At 38.9% G+C, this 18,290-nt stretch overlaps 2 protein-coding genes across 5 annotated transcripts in view; one reads left to right on the top strand and one right to left on the bottom strand.

The window, feature by feature from the left end:
• The window catches only part of LOC593983 (actin-histidine N-methyltransferase), a 20,645-nt gene extending 11,467 nt beyond the window's left edge, over positions 1-9,178 (bottom strand). Inside the window, exons 1-7 of one of the 2 annotated variants that reach the window (XM_793437.5) lie at positions 9,077-9,178; positions 6,420-6,533; positions 4,871-4,966; positions 4,530-4,678; positions 2,682-2,757; positions 1,165-1,275; positions 425-505 (exon numbers count right to left, since the gene is read on the bottom strand). In XM_793437.5, coding sequence (XP_798530.3) covers positions 425-505; positions 1,165-1,275; positions 2,682-2,757; positions 4,530-4,678; positions 4,871-4,966; positions 6,420-6,519 — 613 coding nt within the window. In that variant the 5' untranslated portion in view covers positions 6,520-6,533; positions 9,077-9,178. Of the gene's footprint in view, positions 1-424; positions 506-1,164; positions 1,276-2,681; positions 2,758-4,529; positions 4,679-4,870; positions 4,967-6,419; positions 6,541-9,076 lie in introns of both variants that reach the window. The other variant, XM_030998792.1, reaches the window with a different exon arrangement.
• Positions 9,179-14,838: 5,660 nt separating this feature from the next.
• The window catches only part of LOC582897 (RAC-gamma serine/threonine-protein kinase), a 37,652-nt gene continuing 34,200 nt past the window's right edge, over positions 14,839-18,290 (top strand). Inside the window, exons 1-3 of one of the 3 annotated variants that reach the window (XM_030999037.1) lie at positions 14,839-15,002; positions 15,614-15,701; positions 16,696-16,929. The gene's annotated coding sequence lies outside the window, so the exon portion shown is untranslated. The remainder of the gene's footprint in view (positions 15,003-15,613; positions 15,702-16,695; positions 16,930-18,290) is intronic. The other 2 variants (XM_030999038.1, XM_030999039.1) reach the window with 2 other exon arrangements.

The following is an 18,290-nucleotide window of genomic DNA, read 5'->3' as shown; positions in this document are numbered from 1 at the left end:
AAATGGGAGGGCATTTTATACCCTCTCAAATTATTGTTATGCTTTACGTATTTCTCAATAGTGCCTTTCTCAAAGCGGGTGAGCATTTCTTTTTTTTTAAATTCACGTAAAGTCAGTGAGCGGTGGAACATTACGTCTCGAAAAACAGAACCAAACAACTGTTTTTTGAAATTTATTTTCACATTACTTTTTTTTACAGGGCTACATTAAATCATCTTGAAAGGGGTGTATGTGACTCATGGCAGTTTAAAGGTAAAGACCAGTTTTGGAAACGCAAATGCAATCGCATGACCAGAACTGGTCTTTATCTTTAATCTCATTAAAAGGCGAAATACAAAAAGAGAAAGAGAGAGGGGAGAGATAGAGAAGGGGGAACGGGAAACAGAAAGACAAACAAATCAGCATTAGCCTGGGGCAATCTTACCATACATCGTAGACCCTTGAAAGAGCTGTATCTCATCGGGCGTGAAATAGAGCGGGAGACTGTACGATGAAGGAAGGACGTCTGAGGAACAAAGGTCAAGGCTGAGAACAATAGCAATGTTCAATTTCAATTTATTAATGTTTCCAACAAAACATTACCAATCAATTATAAACATTTACAACAAATGTAGAAATACATGTTGGAAACAGAGGGGTCCACTAAAAAGCAATGCTTGTACAAATGTGAACACCTCAAATGATACTGAGGAATAATGAGTAATTAAATTAACAATGTTGCGGGCGGCAGCTGCGTTACTATTGCATGCAGGGTATAAATTACAATTTACTCTACTTCAGTTTCTATACAAAACTTCAAGCCTTTGTCTTTTTTTTTAAAATCCTTACTCTACTGTTGAAATTGAATATCAATTTGGGGGTAATTTTTCCAAATAATTTTCTTAATATTTGTAAACTGTCAACCTGATAAGACAGTGTCTAGAATTAAGTGGTTCTACCGTATGTGCACCCAAAATAAAACATATAAATGTAACTCTGGAAGATCTCAACACGTCTCAATTTATATCCACCAGACATTGTAAATCAACTACATGATGTCATAAATGTATAAAACAACTTTAAAACATTTAGCAGACAATATGAGCACTGTTACCGGGGCTTTAAAAATAATTCTTTTTTAAAAAAAAGGAAGAATATCAAGCTTAAGTTTTTCAAAAAGGATACCCAGATATGGTTTCCAGAAGGAGTCAGACTTCAACTTCTCAGAGAGAATGAAGATAGCTAGTGATACGTTGGGCATTCCTTTCAAAAGACGATCTCCTCGAACCAGGTCCCCTGCAAACATCAAACATCACAACACACAAAGATATCAGCAATCAATTGTTTCTATACCAGGGGGGTGTTTCACAAAGATCCTAAGTCGAACTTATCTCTAAGTTGGACTTAAAAATTATGGAAAGCCATTAGCATCTTTGAAAATATTTTGTAAAAGTTATTTTGAAAGGCATAAAATGTTGGTTCAAATCATTCATATTTTTTTATCATCAAGGAGATTTCATTTTCTTGATGTAGAATTTACAAAAAAAAAGTCTAAAATACTTGAATTTCTGCTTTTGAATATATCTCATTTTAAGGCTTCAATGGCTGTCCATAATTTTTAAGTCCAACTTAGTGTTAAGTTCTACTTAGGATCTTTGTGAAACACCCCCCAGTACTTTTCTTCAACCACTAGATATCAAGAAGCAAACATTTTACAAACTGACTACCGGTAACTGAAACGCATCAACAAGAGTATTTGCAGTAAAGGCCTAAACCCTCTAGACCAAGGCATGGAAAAAAAAATGGGGCTTAGGGTACCTTGAGGCCCAGACTGAGCATTAAGGCACTACAATACTGACTGACTAACTGAATTTCTTCATTTCCAAAGACATACCGGTAATACAGGAACAGAACAGATTCTTGCCATCAGTGGGTTGATAGCGTTCTTGGAAAAGTGGATCACTTTCTTTTTAAAATTCATGGTGAAATAGTAGCATCATGGTTGTTGTTTTAGACATTTAGCAGGGGTAATAAAATGTAGTAGCATGGATATTTCCCTGGTAGTAAATGAGAGAATGAGGCCAACCATGAATAAGTATTTACCTATTGGTTCCATGACACATGTGACGGCAGCAATTGCTCAACTGTCCATTTCAGAAACCAACCCAATTCCAAACCTCAACCCTGGATATTATACCTAACCCTAACACCAAACTTAATTGCAACCCTAACCCTAAACTTCTGACAACATAAAGTCTGGAACAAATATCGCCAGAGGGAATGTCACCAGAGCAAATATATTACTGGAACAAATGTCACCAGGGCAAATATCACTGGAACAAAGGTCACCAGGGCAAATATCACTAGAACAAAGGTCACAAGGGCAAATATCACTGGAACAAAGGTCACCAGGGCAAATATCACTGGAACAAAGGTCACGGGGGCAAATATCACTGGACAAAGGTCACCAGGGCAAATATCATTGGAACAAAGGTCACCAGGGCAAATATCACTGGAACAAAGGTCACCAGGGCAAATATCACTGGAACAAAGGTCACCAGGGCAAATATCACTGGAACAAAGATCACCAGGGCAAATATCACTGGAACAAAGGTCACCAGGGCAAATATCACTGGAACAAAGGTCACCAGGGCAAATATCACTGGAACAAAGGTCATCAGAGCAAATATGAGATTACCTACCTATTGTGGGTGAATCTACGGCATTCTGATCAGTCATCATTACTTTCCTTGGGATGTTCATCAGCTCTTGATCCATCTTTGTAGACAAAAAAGAAGAAGAGTTAATGCACTCAATACCACATAAATATTTAAAAAAATGATTGGGGTGTGATAATTTATTGGAATAAGAAATTGGAAACACATGTACCGTAATCATCACATGTTGTGTACCCCCAAACCCAACCCAACAGTTTGTCTTGCTGTCAGGAAAATAAGATATATCTCCAATGGATGCTTATATAATACCTCTACTCATTGGATATAAAGCTAAAGATAACTTGGGTTAGTGTCTATGCAAATTGCTTATTTTACCAAATCACTCTGTGTCCAGCAGATAACCATTTCTCAAAATGTATTTTACAGGATTATCTTTCATTATTATATGTTATCCATAATATGATTTTAATATAATTTTAGTAGTGCCCCCAGGAGAAGGTGCTTAGGGGAGCAAAAATAAATGACATTGTTATATGATTGTCAGAATGATTAGCATAGATTACACTGTCAGGTGTTTATTGTAGCTACAGCACAAAGGTTCTGAATAATTAAACTGGTTGGTTAAGCACAAAACATGCTAAATATGTTTTCATTGTCATGCTACAGCACTTCTGCACTCAATGCTAGGTTGGTTCAATGTATCAAGCAAGCCAAGGCAAGGCGTGGTACATGCAAAAGCAAATGTGTTTGGCTACAAGGTGGCTGTAAGGCTTTTGCTGGGCAGTGCCTACCAAAGGTCAATGCCAAGATGCCAGGTTAAACAACCGGTCAAGGTAATTTTTTTCAGACAGACTGTAAGTGATATTTTGTTTGTTTTTAGGGCACTTTTTAGGTTGGATGAATGTCTTGTATTGCACAAAGTAATTGTCCTTGTTTGATAAGCATCGATATACTACCCACTATGAGCTTATACATGTAGCTATGAAACAGCATATACATTAAAGTGGTACTTAATAAGTATGAGCAGTTTTATGACTGGTTGAAACAATTATGAGTCATTTAAAGGGATGTTTTGTATTTAACAGTTTTGTAATCCAGGTCATCTGATAAGTAAACTGGTTGATAGATATTCATATTTTGTATTTTGTACTCCTTATGAGTATTTTACCAGAATGAGATAATCAAGATTTATAAACAAAATTATATTCTTTTAATCTTGATCACTGAATGTTCAAGATTACAAATAAATGTCATGTGCCAAACAATTTTGGTAGAAAGTGTATAATTGGCTGAGTAATGAGCATAGAAAGATAAGAAAATCAGGTAGTACTAGCCCGACACCATTTGTGTAGTCCCATATACATCTTTCTGTGTACAGTGCTTGTTACTTTACCAATACTGGGCCAAATTTATTAAGATTTTGATGATTCCAGAACCTTACAGTGCACACCAATACTTACATGCTACATGATCAGCTTTTTCTGATCCATTCCACACCTTTTCTTTCACAATGCAATTGCATTACCAGAACTCACCTTTATCTTTAACCTAAACAATGTCTTTCAATAACTTGTTTTTTTTAGAGTTGGTCAGGTTTCCCATTATAGTATAACATATCAAAAGCCCTCTGGATATATCCAGTCGTGACACCAGCAAACAGGAGAATTTGCTGTGACTACATCACAATCAATTGACCAAACTGCCAATTTAAGAATCACATTGGTTCAGTGATCTCATAACTTTCTAATTATTTCTCGAGTCTATTTCAAAATTTTGCCACTCTGTTTACGTTATCTAAATTTTCCGCTTTTTTACAGACAAACTTATCACAAAGTTTGGAGTGCCCTTTAAATTATTCTCAATGATGGTCACCTTGATATCTTGTGTGGCCTGGAGACCATATCCCTCATCAAACTTGGCCATCTTGACAGCATCTGTTGTAACTCCATTCGTGTTGAGCCACTTGAAGAATGTCTCAAAGTGTACTTCTCGGTCCGACTGCTGCATTGGCTCTCCCGCCACTAGAATATACAAGGTACCAAAAATATTTAGGAAATCATAATGATAACAACTTTCCTGTGAACACTTATCATAAGTCTGGTGTTATCTTCTGTAGGGAAGGTAAATAACATAATTTGTCTTCTTTTTATCACAATTTGTTTTCTTTTTATCACAATTTGTTATGTTATCAAGATTTCTTGATAGGGGCTCACCATTCTGCCTTTTGCGTATTTTCTCAATCAAGTTGTGTATCTGAAGGAATTCTTCCCATTGTTCGCCAGGGGTTGGTGGGCTTGGAGTAGCAGCAACTGTAAGAGAAAGAGATAGAGAGAGAGTGAGAGAATGAGGACAGGAAGAGAAGAGAGAAAGGTGGAAGAGGGTGAGAGATTAAGAGAAAAAAGCAAGAGAGAGTGAGAGAGGAGTGGGGGAGGGGATAAAGACAGAGAGAAAGAGAGAAAGAGAGATTGTAAAGAAAGGCAGGAGAAATGTACACAACACACACATAAGGTAAACCCAGCTCAATTTAGAGCAACATAATCAATACTGAGTTGCTGAATGATCTGGAACAAACTCCCACCCCATATTCAAAATGCCCCATCCATTGAATCATTAAAAACCCACCTTTTTAATAAGTTATAATATATACTGGAGGCGCACACAAGTAGTTAATTCCATTCAACTGAATTGTATTGTATTATATTGTATATTATGTATTGTATTGTATTAGTAATATTATATTTTATTCTGTTGCTTTTAAAGATCAGCTTAAGTTCTGGTAATGATAGAAAATAAACTCTCACAGAATCAAACAAAACTTTCACTGAATGTTCAAGATTACAAATAAAGGACATACATGTGCCAAATGATTTTGGAAGGACATGTGCCAAATGATTTTGGAAGAAAATGTTTAGGGAGTAATGGTCACAGAAAGATAAGGAATTCAAGGTTAGTAGGCCCGACAGTCCAACACCATGTACTTAACACAGGTCACTATGTGCAAATGAGACTTGTGGTTTTTATTGAAGATGACTTCCAGCAAGTTTTTGTGAGGTTCCTTTAATTTTTCTGGTTCAAACAACCCGTTTAACTGCAGGATAAAGAATCCACAATGAATTAAAGCCATGTTCTCTCGACATACGATGCCCATACCAAAGCTCAAGATTACCTTTAAGCTATTGAACATGTTGAATAATTATACTGAGTTTGTCAGACCATATCATCTGTGCGCTTGGAAATGCCTGTATTAAGCACCCTATAAATGTAATTATTATTATTATTATTATCATTTAACCAGATTTTATTTGTATGCCATTGTAGTTTAAAGTTTGTCATTAAAGGTAAAGACCAGTTATGGTCATGCGATTGCATTGTGAAAGAAACGTTGTGGAATCGATCAGAAAATGTTGATCATCTAGCATCTAGCATCTGCAAGGTTCTGGAATCATCAAAATGATAAGAAATTTGGCCCATTCTTCGTAAAGTTACAAGCACTATACACAGAAAGATGTACATGGGACTACCCTATATCTCTCACAGACCATGAGAGAAACAAATTTACCAAATATATGAATTAGTAGGCGGTTGACTTTCCTATAATAATGCTATAGATCCTATGATGAATTACCGTAATAATATTGTCGATTTGTTTGTTTCAAAGTAAATAGAACTCAACCCAATGAAAACATCAATTTCTATTTTGGAAAACTAAAAGTTCAACGATGCTGATTGAAATCAAATTACCAGTATAGTCTTACTACTTACAGTCAATAACTTGTCCACACAGTTTGATCAGTTCTTTCCTGTCTGCTTTAGACACTTCATCTGGGCCAGGATTGGCCTTCCGTTTACTTTTCCGTCCCATTTCGCTTCTGTTTTCTGTTTTCTGAAGGAAAATCATTGGAAGATTAGACATTGAACGAAGAACTTTGCGCATTGAGCGCTGTACAGTGAGTTTACGCGCTCTCATTGGCCGATCCGCTCGTGTGGCTTCAAATTCGAGTGAGAGAGCGCCTACTTAACTTAAGCGCAACTTAAGTTCAATGGCAAAGTCAATACGTAATATTACGTCACACCACAGCATTGCACACACATAAAATAGAAAAATTAACAAACATCTCAGAATAAATTTCCTGTTTGTACCTTAAATATGACGAAAATGAGAATTGTTCAAACTTAAAAAGTAGTTACGTGAGACTTAAACTTAAGTGAAATACTTAAGTCAAAAAATAATAACAAATAGAGAGTTTGACTGAAATATCATAATTTTGGAAAAAAACAGAAAATCGCAAGCCTGCTCGTCACATAAATATCTTACAGCATTGTGCTTAAGTGAATGGAAAACGGCGATAGCCAATAAGAAGGGCCTTTGTCAGCGCCAATTTCGTAAAATGAGGCTGCGATTTGCCAAGATCGGATAAACGATTTGCACATGCGCTATGTAAGCTACAGATCTTCTTCTTCTTCCATTTTGAGTACATACCTCTTTACAGAGTATTATTGTACTATACTGGGGTGTGTGCAGGTGGACCACTACACCGGGGTTTCCCCCTACTCTTATACGAATAGTGCAGTGGGTTCTTAACGTGCAAAGGTAGTGACTCTTCTCTACACGGGGCCTCCATTCAACGTCCTATCCGAGGGACGGAGTGTTTTCCACTTAACATAGCCTGCGTCTATGATAAGGGGAGGGGCACGTTAACACTCAACGCAGGCTTCATTCATTCACCCGAGTGGGATTTGGATCTTTGGTTCGACAGACAGACGCTTTACCGACTGAGCCAACTGGTCAAATTTAATGTCAATCATTTGTAGCATCACAATGTCTAGACCGAAAACTTCAGTCTCTCTAATCGTCGGTTGTTCCACTGAGACTACGTCTGGCTCCACTAGACCTCCGATTATAGAGACTGAAGTATGGCCTATCGGGACTGTACGGGACTGTACGGAACAAATGGTTCGGTTTGACCGGACCGCGATGAATGAGACATGCAACAAGATTTTCACTCTTTACATCCTCATAACTGCTGCAATTATAATAAAAATTAAAAATAACATATATATAGCTTATTTGACTTACGATAGCTCGCTCATTTAGATCCTAAATTAATGATTAATCCGAGAAAGTCTCGTCGTCAAAATTATCCGTCTTGGTTTTAGTTGATGAATATTCATTTTTTCTTTTCTAACGTCCAATAGCTACTGTAGCTACGTACGAGTCAGCCCGGCTTGAATAACGAACTCCCACGAAACGAGTGCTCTGATTGGCCATTTGGCTTCGAACGTCCAATAGCTACCGTAGCTACGTACGAGTCAGCCCGGCTTGAATAACGAACTCCCACGAAACGAGTGCTCTGATTGGCCATTTGGCTATGTTTCGGTAGGTTGACCCGGAAATATTTTGGCCGCCGGGTCATATAGCCCTATGTTCGAGTGCATGAACGTACTGTTTCACAGTTCTGAGATACAAATTGGATAATTCATATAAGTAAGTCCGTAAATTATACATTTAATATTAAGTTATCAAATTTTGATAACTGTAATTAGGACAAATGATATACCGACCTAATTTACATCTGATTTAGAAATCAGAAAATTAGATCTAAATAAAGAAAATCGGGGAGAAAATGTTTTGAACGAAAAGCTGTACATTGTTGGCTATAGCTACCCGCACGGTACGAGATCTCTGGGTTACCATCTGTATTGGGGAATGTCAACAAATGTCAGTTTTATTAAAGAAATGACCCAAATCAGATGGTTATTTCTGTCTACACAATGTCATGAATGTGAGAAGTAGATTTCTTGTCATATTATTATTAATTATTATATTTTTTAAATTTTATACCATGTTGCATGGAATGCTAACCAAGTTTGCCAACATTTAAGAATTAACTTCAGTCTGTCAACAACAAACAAATCTTTTTAGTTTTAAATTCCTAATCCAAATGCAGAAGAAAAAAAACCTCAAATTGTCTGAACTCCAAAACGTGCAATCAGAGATTTTTAATTATACTTGCAGACAGGGCCTAAACTGGAGGCCATATTTTACAATTTGACAATAAGGGTTTTAAATGCTTCAAATGGATAAGAAAAATGTATTAACTATATTAACTTGTTAAAGTCTAATGAAAACAAGTACTAAGTAGACCAGCCGAGGATCTAAACATACACGGACAGGGAGGCGTGTCTCCCCGGCTCTTCCCGCAGCTAGAAGCTTGACGCTTCGCTGGCACTCCCACAGCCAACACAGGCAGGACCACAACATCTATTCTTAACAAGTTCGTTCGACACAATATGCAAGCCCTTCAGTACCAGCAAAAGCCCCCCAAAATGAGGTATTAACTGAATTAAACTCAAGAAACTTAAATTATCAGAAATAATTATTAATTTACAAGACAAAGAAAGAAAATGTCATCATTTACCTTTCACTTCCGACTAAGATTTAGTAAGATCATACAATTGCAGGTGGTTGAAAACGCCCTCAGCGCGCGGTATGCGCTATGCAAGTAATATAGATGGGATCTCACATGTTTTGGGGATTATTTTTCTCGAAATATTGAATTTTATCCACAAAAAAACGTTAATTTCCATAAATCAGAATCGGAGAGGTGCCCTTTTTTTGTAACTTTCCAAGAATTCGTCCATGTACATGTATAATATCCTGTACAGGCTCGTTTACGCAGGATTTTTCCGAGGGGGGGGGGGGGGCCGGGGGAGTTTTAACATTTTTACACCGGGCCGAAAATTTCGCAACGACTCAGCCAGCCGCTGAATAAGGAGAAGCTTATATTTCTTTTTAGTGAACATTTATAGCCAGGCGCGGAACCAGGATTTCTTAGGGGGGGGGGGGCCAAATTAACATCATGGGTCATGCACGCAGAAGTATCCTCTGATGCCCACTTCAACATGGTTTAAGCTAAGAAGTCGTGTGAACTCCAACTGACTGGCTTTGTCACCGACCTCTTGAACAACATGGAGGACAACAATCAGACGGACATAGTAATCACCGACTTCAGTAAAGCCTTCGACAAGGTCACCAGATCGAGGCTTCTGAAGAAGATGGAATACTATGGTGTGAGAGGCCACAACATTGACTGGATATCCAGTTTCCTCTCCAACCGTAAGCAGCAAGTTGTTCTGGATGGTCATACGTCATCAACGGTAGAGGTCCAGTCAGGTGTGCCTCAAGGGTCAGTACTCGGACCCTGCCTCTTCCTCTTCTACATAAATGACCTGCCAAACCAACTTTCAACGAAAGTCAGATTCTTCACCGATGACACGGTTCTGTACCATACCATCCAGACACCTGAGGATGCAGTCTTGCTACAGCGCAGGATCTTGATCAGCTTTGTAGGTGGTCAAGCAAGTGGATGATGGCACTAAATCCAAAGAAATGCCAGGTCATAACTGTCTCCAGGAAGAAGACCAAGTATGTCCATCATTATTCACTCAATGGAGAAATCTTGGAGTCTGTGTCAGCTGCCAAATACCTTGGCATTACTCCCACTGCTGACCTCAACTGGACACAGCATGTATCTGCCACTTGCAAGAAGGCAAACAACACCCTAGCCTTTCTTAGAATTAGGAACCTGCGTGTCAACTCCACTCGGCTTAAGACCACTGCATACCAGGCTCTCGTTCGCCCTCTTCTTGAGTACGGGAGTGCTGTCTGGGATCCGCACACCATCAGATGTGTAAACCAGTTGGAGATGGTCCAGAGACGAGCAGCGAGATATGTTCTCAGCCGCTATCATCACACATCTAGCGTCTCTGACACGCTGAGTCAACTTGGATGGACCTCCCTCCAGAAGAGAAGAGAGCATCAACGTCTCACCTTACTGTACAAGATGCACCACTCTTTGATTAAATTTGACATCCACCACTACATCCAAACGGCAACAGTCGTAAGAACTCAAGATCGTCTCGTCTTTACTGTATTTATCTTGTCATGCAGTCACGAACAGAGCAATTACACTTTCACTCCTTCTTTCCTCGCACTGTTCGACAGTGGAACGCTCTCCCTCTTGAGGTTGTCCTGGCTCCATCAGTGGAAGCCTTCCAGCGACAACTAAAGACCGGGGGGGAAGTAAATTCCGGCAATTTTTTTACTGGCACTATGTATACACCTCTCACCTGCACACCTGGGCATCCCCATGTCGCCACACACATGCACTCGCCCATATCTGCAAAAATCTTCAGCAGTGAAGGAGGCAGATTATTTTGAAGAAGAAGAAGAAGAAGAATTTGGAATTATGTGAGCCAAATATTGGTACGTACCAGCATTGAATGGGGAGGGGGTGCAGGGAGGGGCGATTTCCCCCTCCCTCCTCCGCAAAGCGCCGAAGCTTTGACGTTTCATTAAATTATTAGAGAAAGAAGACGATTCGTTGTACCGTTCTCGAAAATAATCCTCGTCTGAATACAGTTTTCCCCCTCCCGCGCTTTTAACGTTTCATTAAATCATTAGAGAAAGAAGACGATTCGTTGTACCGTTCTCGAAAATAATCCTCGTCTGAATTCAGTTCCGCCACCTCCTGCGCGAAGCGTGGAAGCTTTGTAATCTCAATAAACAAGACGATTCGTTGTACCGTTCTCGAAAATAATCCTTGTCTGAATTTCAAAAATGTTTTTTGTCTGCTCCGTTTTCTTCCTATGTCCTCTTTTTTTGGCCGGCGTTTTTTTTTTTTGGGGGGGGGGGGCCGCCCCCACCACCCCCTGGCTACGCGCCTGCGGTCACATGAACATATTTTGATACCTTATCCGCCCCCGGAAACTCAGGGGTTTAACGCAATAAATTACGATCAGATGAGCATTCAGTGGCTCGCCTTAGGGCCCCTGATGGGGTTCAGGGTGCGGAGTGTCAATTACCGTCAGATGAGGCATATTTTGATACCTTATTTGTGACACATACACTATTATTTTTATTATTATTATTAAATAAAAACATTAAACAGAGTTCGATACACCACTAAAAACCACCTGCATGTTGTAAGTACAAAGTGAAAACAGCAGCTGGTAAATGAACTAATGAATATCCAAATTTATAAATATCTTACTCCTCCTTATTTCCGTGATCTGAAAAGATACAGGTACTTTCAATAAACACCTGTGATACATCCTGGTCAGGGCTGTTATATACAACATTCAAGCATTTTGCACTCTGTGCTCCATCAATGTTTGCTGAATAATGCAAATACTTTTATATTTTTTTCAATTTGAATTTATAATTCTATTATATATATATATATATATATATATATATATATATATAAATCACCAATAGCAATTACGTATTTAAATGTTTTATAAGTGAATGGTTTGTCGTGAACTAGTCGAAGGCAAGTATATAACTTCATTTGATGCATTTCCTTTGTGTCTACACTAAATTACCTGAAACTTAGTGTATCAATGTGTTGTAAATGAAGATTGTAAAATGTGAAATATGAACAATAAAATGAAATTGAAAAGAAAAAAGAAAAACAAATCGCAACTGTTCTCCCCTTCTGTTCACCCGTTCTTTTCTTCTTTCTCTTCTTTCTTTCCCCTTCTCTCCTCTTCCCCTTCTTTTCCTTCTATATCTCTCTCTCTCTCTCTCTTTTTTTTGCGGGGGGGGGGGGGGGCAAGGCCCGCTCGCCCCCTGGATCCGCGCCTGTATAGCAACCCAAAGCTATTGATTTGATTTCCACAAAAGCGACAGTTTTGCCCACATGTGTTTTAACTGCATGAATAATACGTGTATTAAGGACGTGTTTGGTGTGTTTACACCGAGTTAACTATATAACTTATAACCTATAAGTAAAACCTCTAATTACCATGGATCTGGTGTCAACAAATGGATAATTGAAATACCTTCTTCTTGCTGTCTGTTGTGCATCGAGATCACTGATGGAGCGAAGAAATGTAACTATCCCTAAGAGTAGTGAAGGACTTAATCCTTTTAAGGAAGACAGATTCTTTTACCATTCTTGACCAGAAGTAAGCGGACACTTTTTTTTTTTTTTGGAGGTCAAAAAAAATCGCAACGACTCAGCCAGCCGAAAAGTCGCTCAGTGGGGGGGGGGGGGGGGGGGGGGGGTGTAAGCGGACACATTATTTTTTTTTTTTGGTCTCGAAATTTCATAATTTGACATTTTTGTCGTTGGGGGGGGGGTAAGGTCACCTTATTTAGGTTAGCTGTGGGTATAATTTTTTTTTTTTTTTTTTTTTTTTTTAAATAATAAAAAAAAAAAAAAAAAAAAAAAAAAAAAAAAAAAAAAAAACAAAGGGGGGGGGGGGGGGGGGTTTTAGGTTTTTTTAGGGGGGTTTACATACATAAAAATACCAAAGGGGGGGGTTTGAACCCCTAAACTTCCCCCCCCCCCCTGCGTACGCCCCTGCGTGTGACGTCCCATTCAAGGCAGTGTATTAAAAGGACGTCGACCTGGCGTCGATCGTAGCAATCCCCATTGTCTTCGCATCATCCCATATTCCCATTGAGTGTTGTCTACGGTATTAAGGTCGTAATCTACTACTGAATGAGATGGAATGCCTTAATGAGGGCTTTATTGCACTTTAAAAAGAGCACTCAATATGGGCACTAGACCTTTAATTTCAAGGGATGGATTAGAGTTTTTATCGCCCACGACGACTATCTAGATGTTTTGAATTGCCAAACTCGAGAGCGTCCTGGGGCTTTGCTCCGGAACCCCCAGCAAGGACTCTGCCAGGCCCCCCCCCCCCCAAATCTCTACCATGTTGAACGGATCCATTAGAAAGTAAAATAAGCTCAAACAACTCATTTATATATAAATATGTGCTCTGTATAATTATGTGGTCTGTCTCTTGACCCAATCCAGTAGGGCTAGCGTTTAGGGGCGATTGCAGTGTGCTTCGCGCACTCGTTGCCTTCGACCCCCCCCCCCCTTTGAAAAATTCTGGTATTACCGCCGCTGAGAAATGTATAGTTTTACCCCTTTCCTCTCAATGAGTATAAATTGTTATCAGAGGTGAAAATAAGCACGTATTAGAAGGGGAAGGGTTACTGCTTAAAAAGGAAAATGTCACTTTTCAAACGTAAAAAAGGCACCCCCCTACCGAGCGCCGCCCTGAGCACAATGTTTTATTTTTCCCCGTTTTTTCCCGTTTTTTCTCTAGTCTCTTTCCTGACATTGTATCTCCTTTCTCTCTCTCTCTCTCTCTCTCTCTCTCTCTCTTTCACGCCTACTAATTGGCATCCCTTCGTTAAAAAAAGTTTAGTCTTAGTGGAAGCAGACAAATCCAGGGGGGAGATTGTAGAAATCGAACAAAGAAGAAAGTCATAAAAAATTGACACTCCGTTGAGATCGATAACTTTCTCCTTGTCAAGCTGGTCCTGATGTGTATTATAATGCGTTGGCCAGTGGTTCTCAAAGTTTATTCTTTGACGGTCCAGAAGTGATTTCTATGAAAGCTGAAAGTCCGAAATGACACTTATATACTGAAGATAATGATGCTTGTTTTGGGTCTATATCTGATACAAGGAGAATTGTTACAGTTTTGAAAAACAGAGCCAACAGTCATGCATGCAGTGCTTCCACTCGTTTGGATAGACTTTCCTGAAAAAGAACACCCAATTTTCCTGGAATTTGAAGAAATTTTCTTAAAACTTTCAAAATGCCTCATGAATCGCTATGACGTTTGAATATATATATATATATATATTTATTAATTATTGAGTGGGCTTATTTTGCTTTGGGGGTGGTAAGCGGACACTTTTTTTTTTTTGGTCTCGAAATTTGAAAATTTACCAAAGGGGGGGGTTGAACCCCCAACCCCCCCCCCCCCCCCTGCGTACGCCCCTGGGGCCCTCAGATAAGTCAGCAAGTAGCAAAACACGCCCTTAATACTGGACACAACATTCAATGGGATGATGCCCACACCATTCGGAGTTTGAAACGCACCACTGGTCAAGATGGTAGAAGAAGCATTTGCATAGAAATGATAAACCTTCACTGAATAGGGATTCTTGCTATACATTGTTATCTTTCTTCGCTCCAGTGATCTCGAGGCAGCAGACAACAAGGCGTTTCATCAACATTTGTCCGCCGACAACAGTACTGTCAGCGCTGACTAAATGTGACCAATCAGAGGCCTGGAAAATTGTCAGTGAAAATGCATGATGAAAACCATCGACTATTATGTTTCATGAAACGCCCCCTGGTTGTAACCTACCCTATTCATTAAGTACAGAGGCGGTCAGAGGAGCCAGATGTAATCTCAGCAGAACAACCGTCGATATCGGAGACTGAAGCTTTCGTTCTACATCGATACAGATTTGAGACTGGTAGAGACTGAACAGAAGAGTGAACTGATCTGAAGCTTTGCCTTTTGGTTAGTAGACTATTAATCCCGGCCCCCCCACTCAGGTTTCAAAATGACCGCATGCGTGTTGCCAAAATGTCCTTTTCGTAACAAAAGAAAAAGGTCGAGCCGTATTGACTTTACACACCGGACTTTTGCTGAAAAGGGGGGGTGCGGAAAAAGGCTCGTATACAAAAGAAAAAGGTCGAGCCGTATTGACTTTACACACCGGACTTTTGCTGAAAAGGGGGGGTCGGTTGGAACACGCATATGCGTACCCTAAATAACACTGAGTGGGGGGGCCGGGCTATTAATATTTAAAACTAAAAAACTTAAGGTCTCTTTCAGAGGTGTTTTTTTTAATCATTTGTAGTGAACACCACTAAATCGGAGGGGGCGTCCAAAAAATAGGCCCTTTTGACGAATAATAGTAATTTGTTGGGATCAACCAACATAAACAATTAAGTAAAACACGTGATTTTTTGCGATCTTTTTCGAAATATTGAATTTTAAACATCAAAAATTGTTATTTTCCATATACATGTATCACTCTCTCACTCTCTCTCTCCGAGATTCTGGAAGAATGCTGTGTTCTCAGCAGTCGGGCTTCCAGTTCAATTTCATTTTCTTCCTTCTCGTAGTTGGGTGTCTTATCGAAATCGGAGAGGTACCTTTTTCCGTAACTTTCCAGGAATTTGTCCATCTACAAGGAAAATATCCTTTGTAAAGGTGAGGCTTATATCTCTTTTCAGTGAAAGTTATAGCAACCCAAAGTTATTGATTTGATTTCCACAAAAACTACATTTTTGTCCAAATTTGTATTAACTGTATGTGTATTAATGTATTGAGGACGTGTTTAGTGTGTTTACATCGAGTTTCAAAGATAAAACCTCTAATCACCAATGGAATTGGTGTCAACAGATGGATAATAAAAAATACCTTCAAGTTGATATCAATTTCATTGAGTTATGTAGTGTGTGAAATATAAATTTTGAGCATATAAGTTGTTATGTCAGACATGTCAGACTAAACTAATATTCTAGAATAGACAATGGTATGTAATTTCCCCCAGCTTAGCACACGTTCATAATAGAATTGCATGCTTCCATACATAATGTACTATACATTTGTCTTCCTGGTGATACTACAGCATGTCTGACATAGCAACTTGTATGTTGCCACTGTGTTAAGTAATGTAACAGGTGGTCGACTTCGGCAAAGATACATACCACTTTCTCAAGTAAGCTCATTGATGACTGACAGATGATGTCACAAGAGGACACTTTTTTTTTTGGTCTCGAAATTTGAAAATTTGACATTTTTTTTTTTCGTGGGGGGGGGGGGGGGTAAGGTCACTTTACGTTAGCCGTGGGCATAATTTTTTTTTTTTTTAATTTAAACAAACAAACAACAAAAAAAAAAAAAGGAAGGGGGGGTTTTAGTTTTTTTTAGGGGGGTTTACACACATAAAAATACCAAAGGGGGGGTTTGAACCCCCAAACCCCCCCCCCCCCCCCTGCGTACGCCCCTGGGGCCCTCAGATAAGTCAGCAAGTAGCAAAACACGCCCTTAATACTGGACACAACCATGGGATGATGCCCACACCATTCGGAGTTTGAAACGCACCACTGGTTAAGATGGTAGAAGAAGCATTTGCATAGAAATGATAAACCTTCACTGAATAGGGATTCTTGCTATACATTGTTATCTTTCTTCGCTCCAGTGATCTCGAGGCAGCAGACAACAAGGCGTTTCATCAACATTTGTCCGCCGACAACTGTCAGCGCTGGTTGTAACCTAACTTTATTATGTACAGAGGCGGTCAGAGGAGCCAGATGTAATCTCAGCAGAACAACCGTCGATATCGGAGACTGAAGCTTTCGTTCTACATCGATACAGATTTGAGACTAGTAGAGACTGAACAGAAGAGTGAACTGATCTGAAGCTTTGCCTTTTGGTTAGTAGACTATTAATATTTAAAACTAAAAAACTTTAGGTCTCTTTCAGAGGTGTTTTTTTTAATCATTTGTAGTGAACACCACTAAGTCGGAGGGGGCGTCCAAAAAATAGGCCCTTTTGACGAATAATAGTAATTTGTTGGGATCAACCAACATAAACAATTAAGTAAAACACATGATTTTTTGCGATCTTTTTCGAAATATTGAATTTTAAACATCAAAAATTGTTATTTTCCATATACATGTATCGAAATCGGAGAGGTACCTTTTTCCGTAACTTTCCAGGAATTTGTCCATCTACAAGGAAAATATCCTTTGCAAAGGTGAGGCTTATATCTCTTTTCAGTGAAAGTTATAGCAACCCAAAGTTATTGATTTGATTTCCACAAAAACTACATTTTTGTCCAAATGTGTATTAACTGTATGTGTATTAATGTATTGAGGACGTGTTTAGTGTGTTTACATCGAGTTTCAAAGATAAAACCTCTAATCACCAATGGAATTGGTGTCAACAGATGGATAATAAAAATACCTTCAAGTTGATATCAATTTCATTGAGTTATGTAGTGTGTGAAATATAAATTTTGAGCATATAAGTTGTTATGTCAGACATGTCAGACTAAACTAATATTCTAGAATAGACAATGGTATGTAATTTCCCCCAGCTTAGCACACGTTCATAATAGAATTGCATGCTTCCATACATAATGTACTATACATTTGTCTTCCTGGTGATGCTACAGCATGTCTGACATAGCAACTTGTATGTTGCCACTATATTAAGTAATGTAACAGGTGGTCGACTTCGGCAAAGATACATACCACTTTCTCAAGTAAGCTCATTGATGACTGACAGATGATGTCACAAGGGGAATGAGATCTGGAGGTTATTAAAAAGTGAATATGCATGTGACACCTGTTCTACACATTTTTACATAATAGCAGTGAAGGGATGTTCCTTTGTCTACCTGAGGAACTGTATATTTTGTCCGCTTTCTTTGTCATTCATAATCATAATGCTATTTGGCCAACTCGAGCTGATGAAGACAGGCCTACTGAGGGCTCTGTGATCTCGTTTGAGAGAAGGGTACAGTATGGAAAACTCTGCACCGAAATGGGATTCTCCTTAATATGAATAGTAGTCCAATGTTGGCCTGCACCATTATAGCTGATCTGTTTTTGTGACTGAATTGCTAACCAAATAATTAATAAACTTATTTACAGATTTTGTAATTGTATTGGGGAAATCAGAAATATAAATATTGCTTCTGTACATTTTCCAGTGTGTGAAATGAGAATTTGACCTTTAAAAGCAATTGGGGTGATAGAGTTTTCTAAACTGGATGAAGTTAAGTTTATA

This window comes from Strongylocentrotus purpuratus, unplaced genomic scaffold (genome assembly GCF_000002235.5).
Source record: "Strongylocentrotus purpuratus isolate Spur 01 unplaced genomic scaffold, Spur_5.0 spur5_scaffold_5, whole genome shotgun sequence".
NCBI lineage: Eukaryota > Metazoa > Echinodermata > Echinoidea > Camarodonta > Strongylocentrotidae > Strongylocentrotus > Strongylocentrotus purpuratus.
Note: the sequence above shows the minus strand (reverse complement) of the source record. Positions and strands in the feature narration are given on the sequence as shown.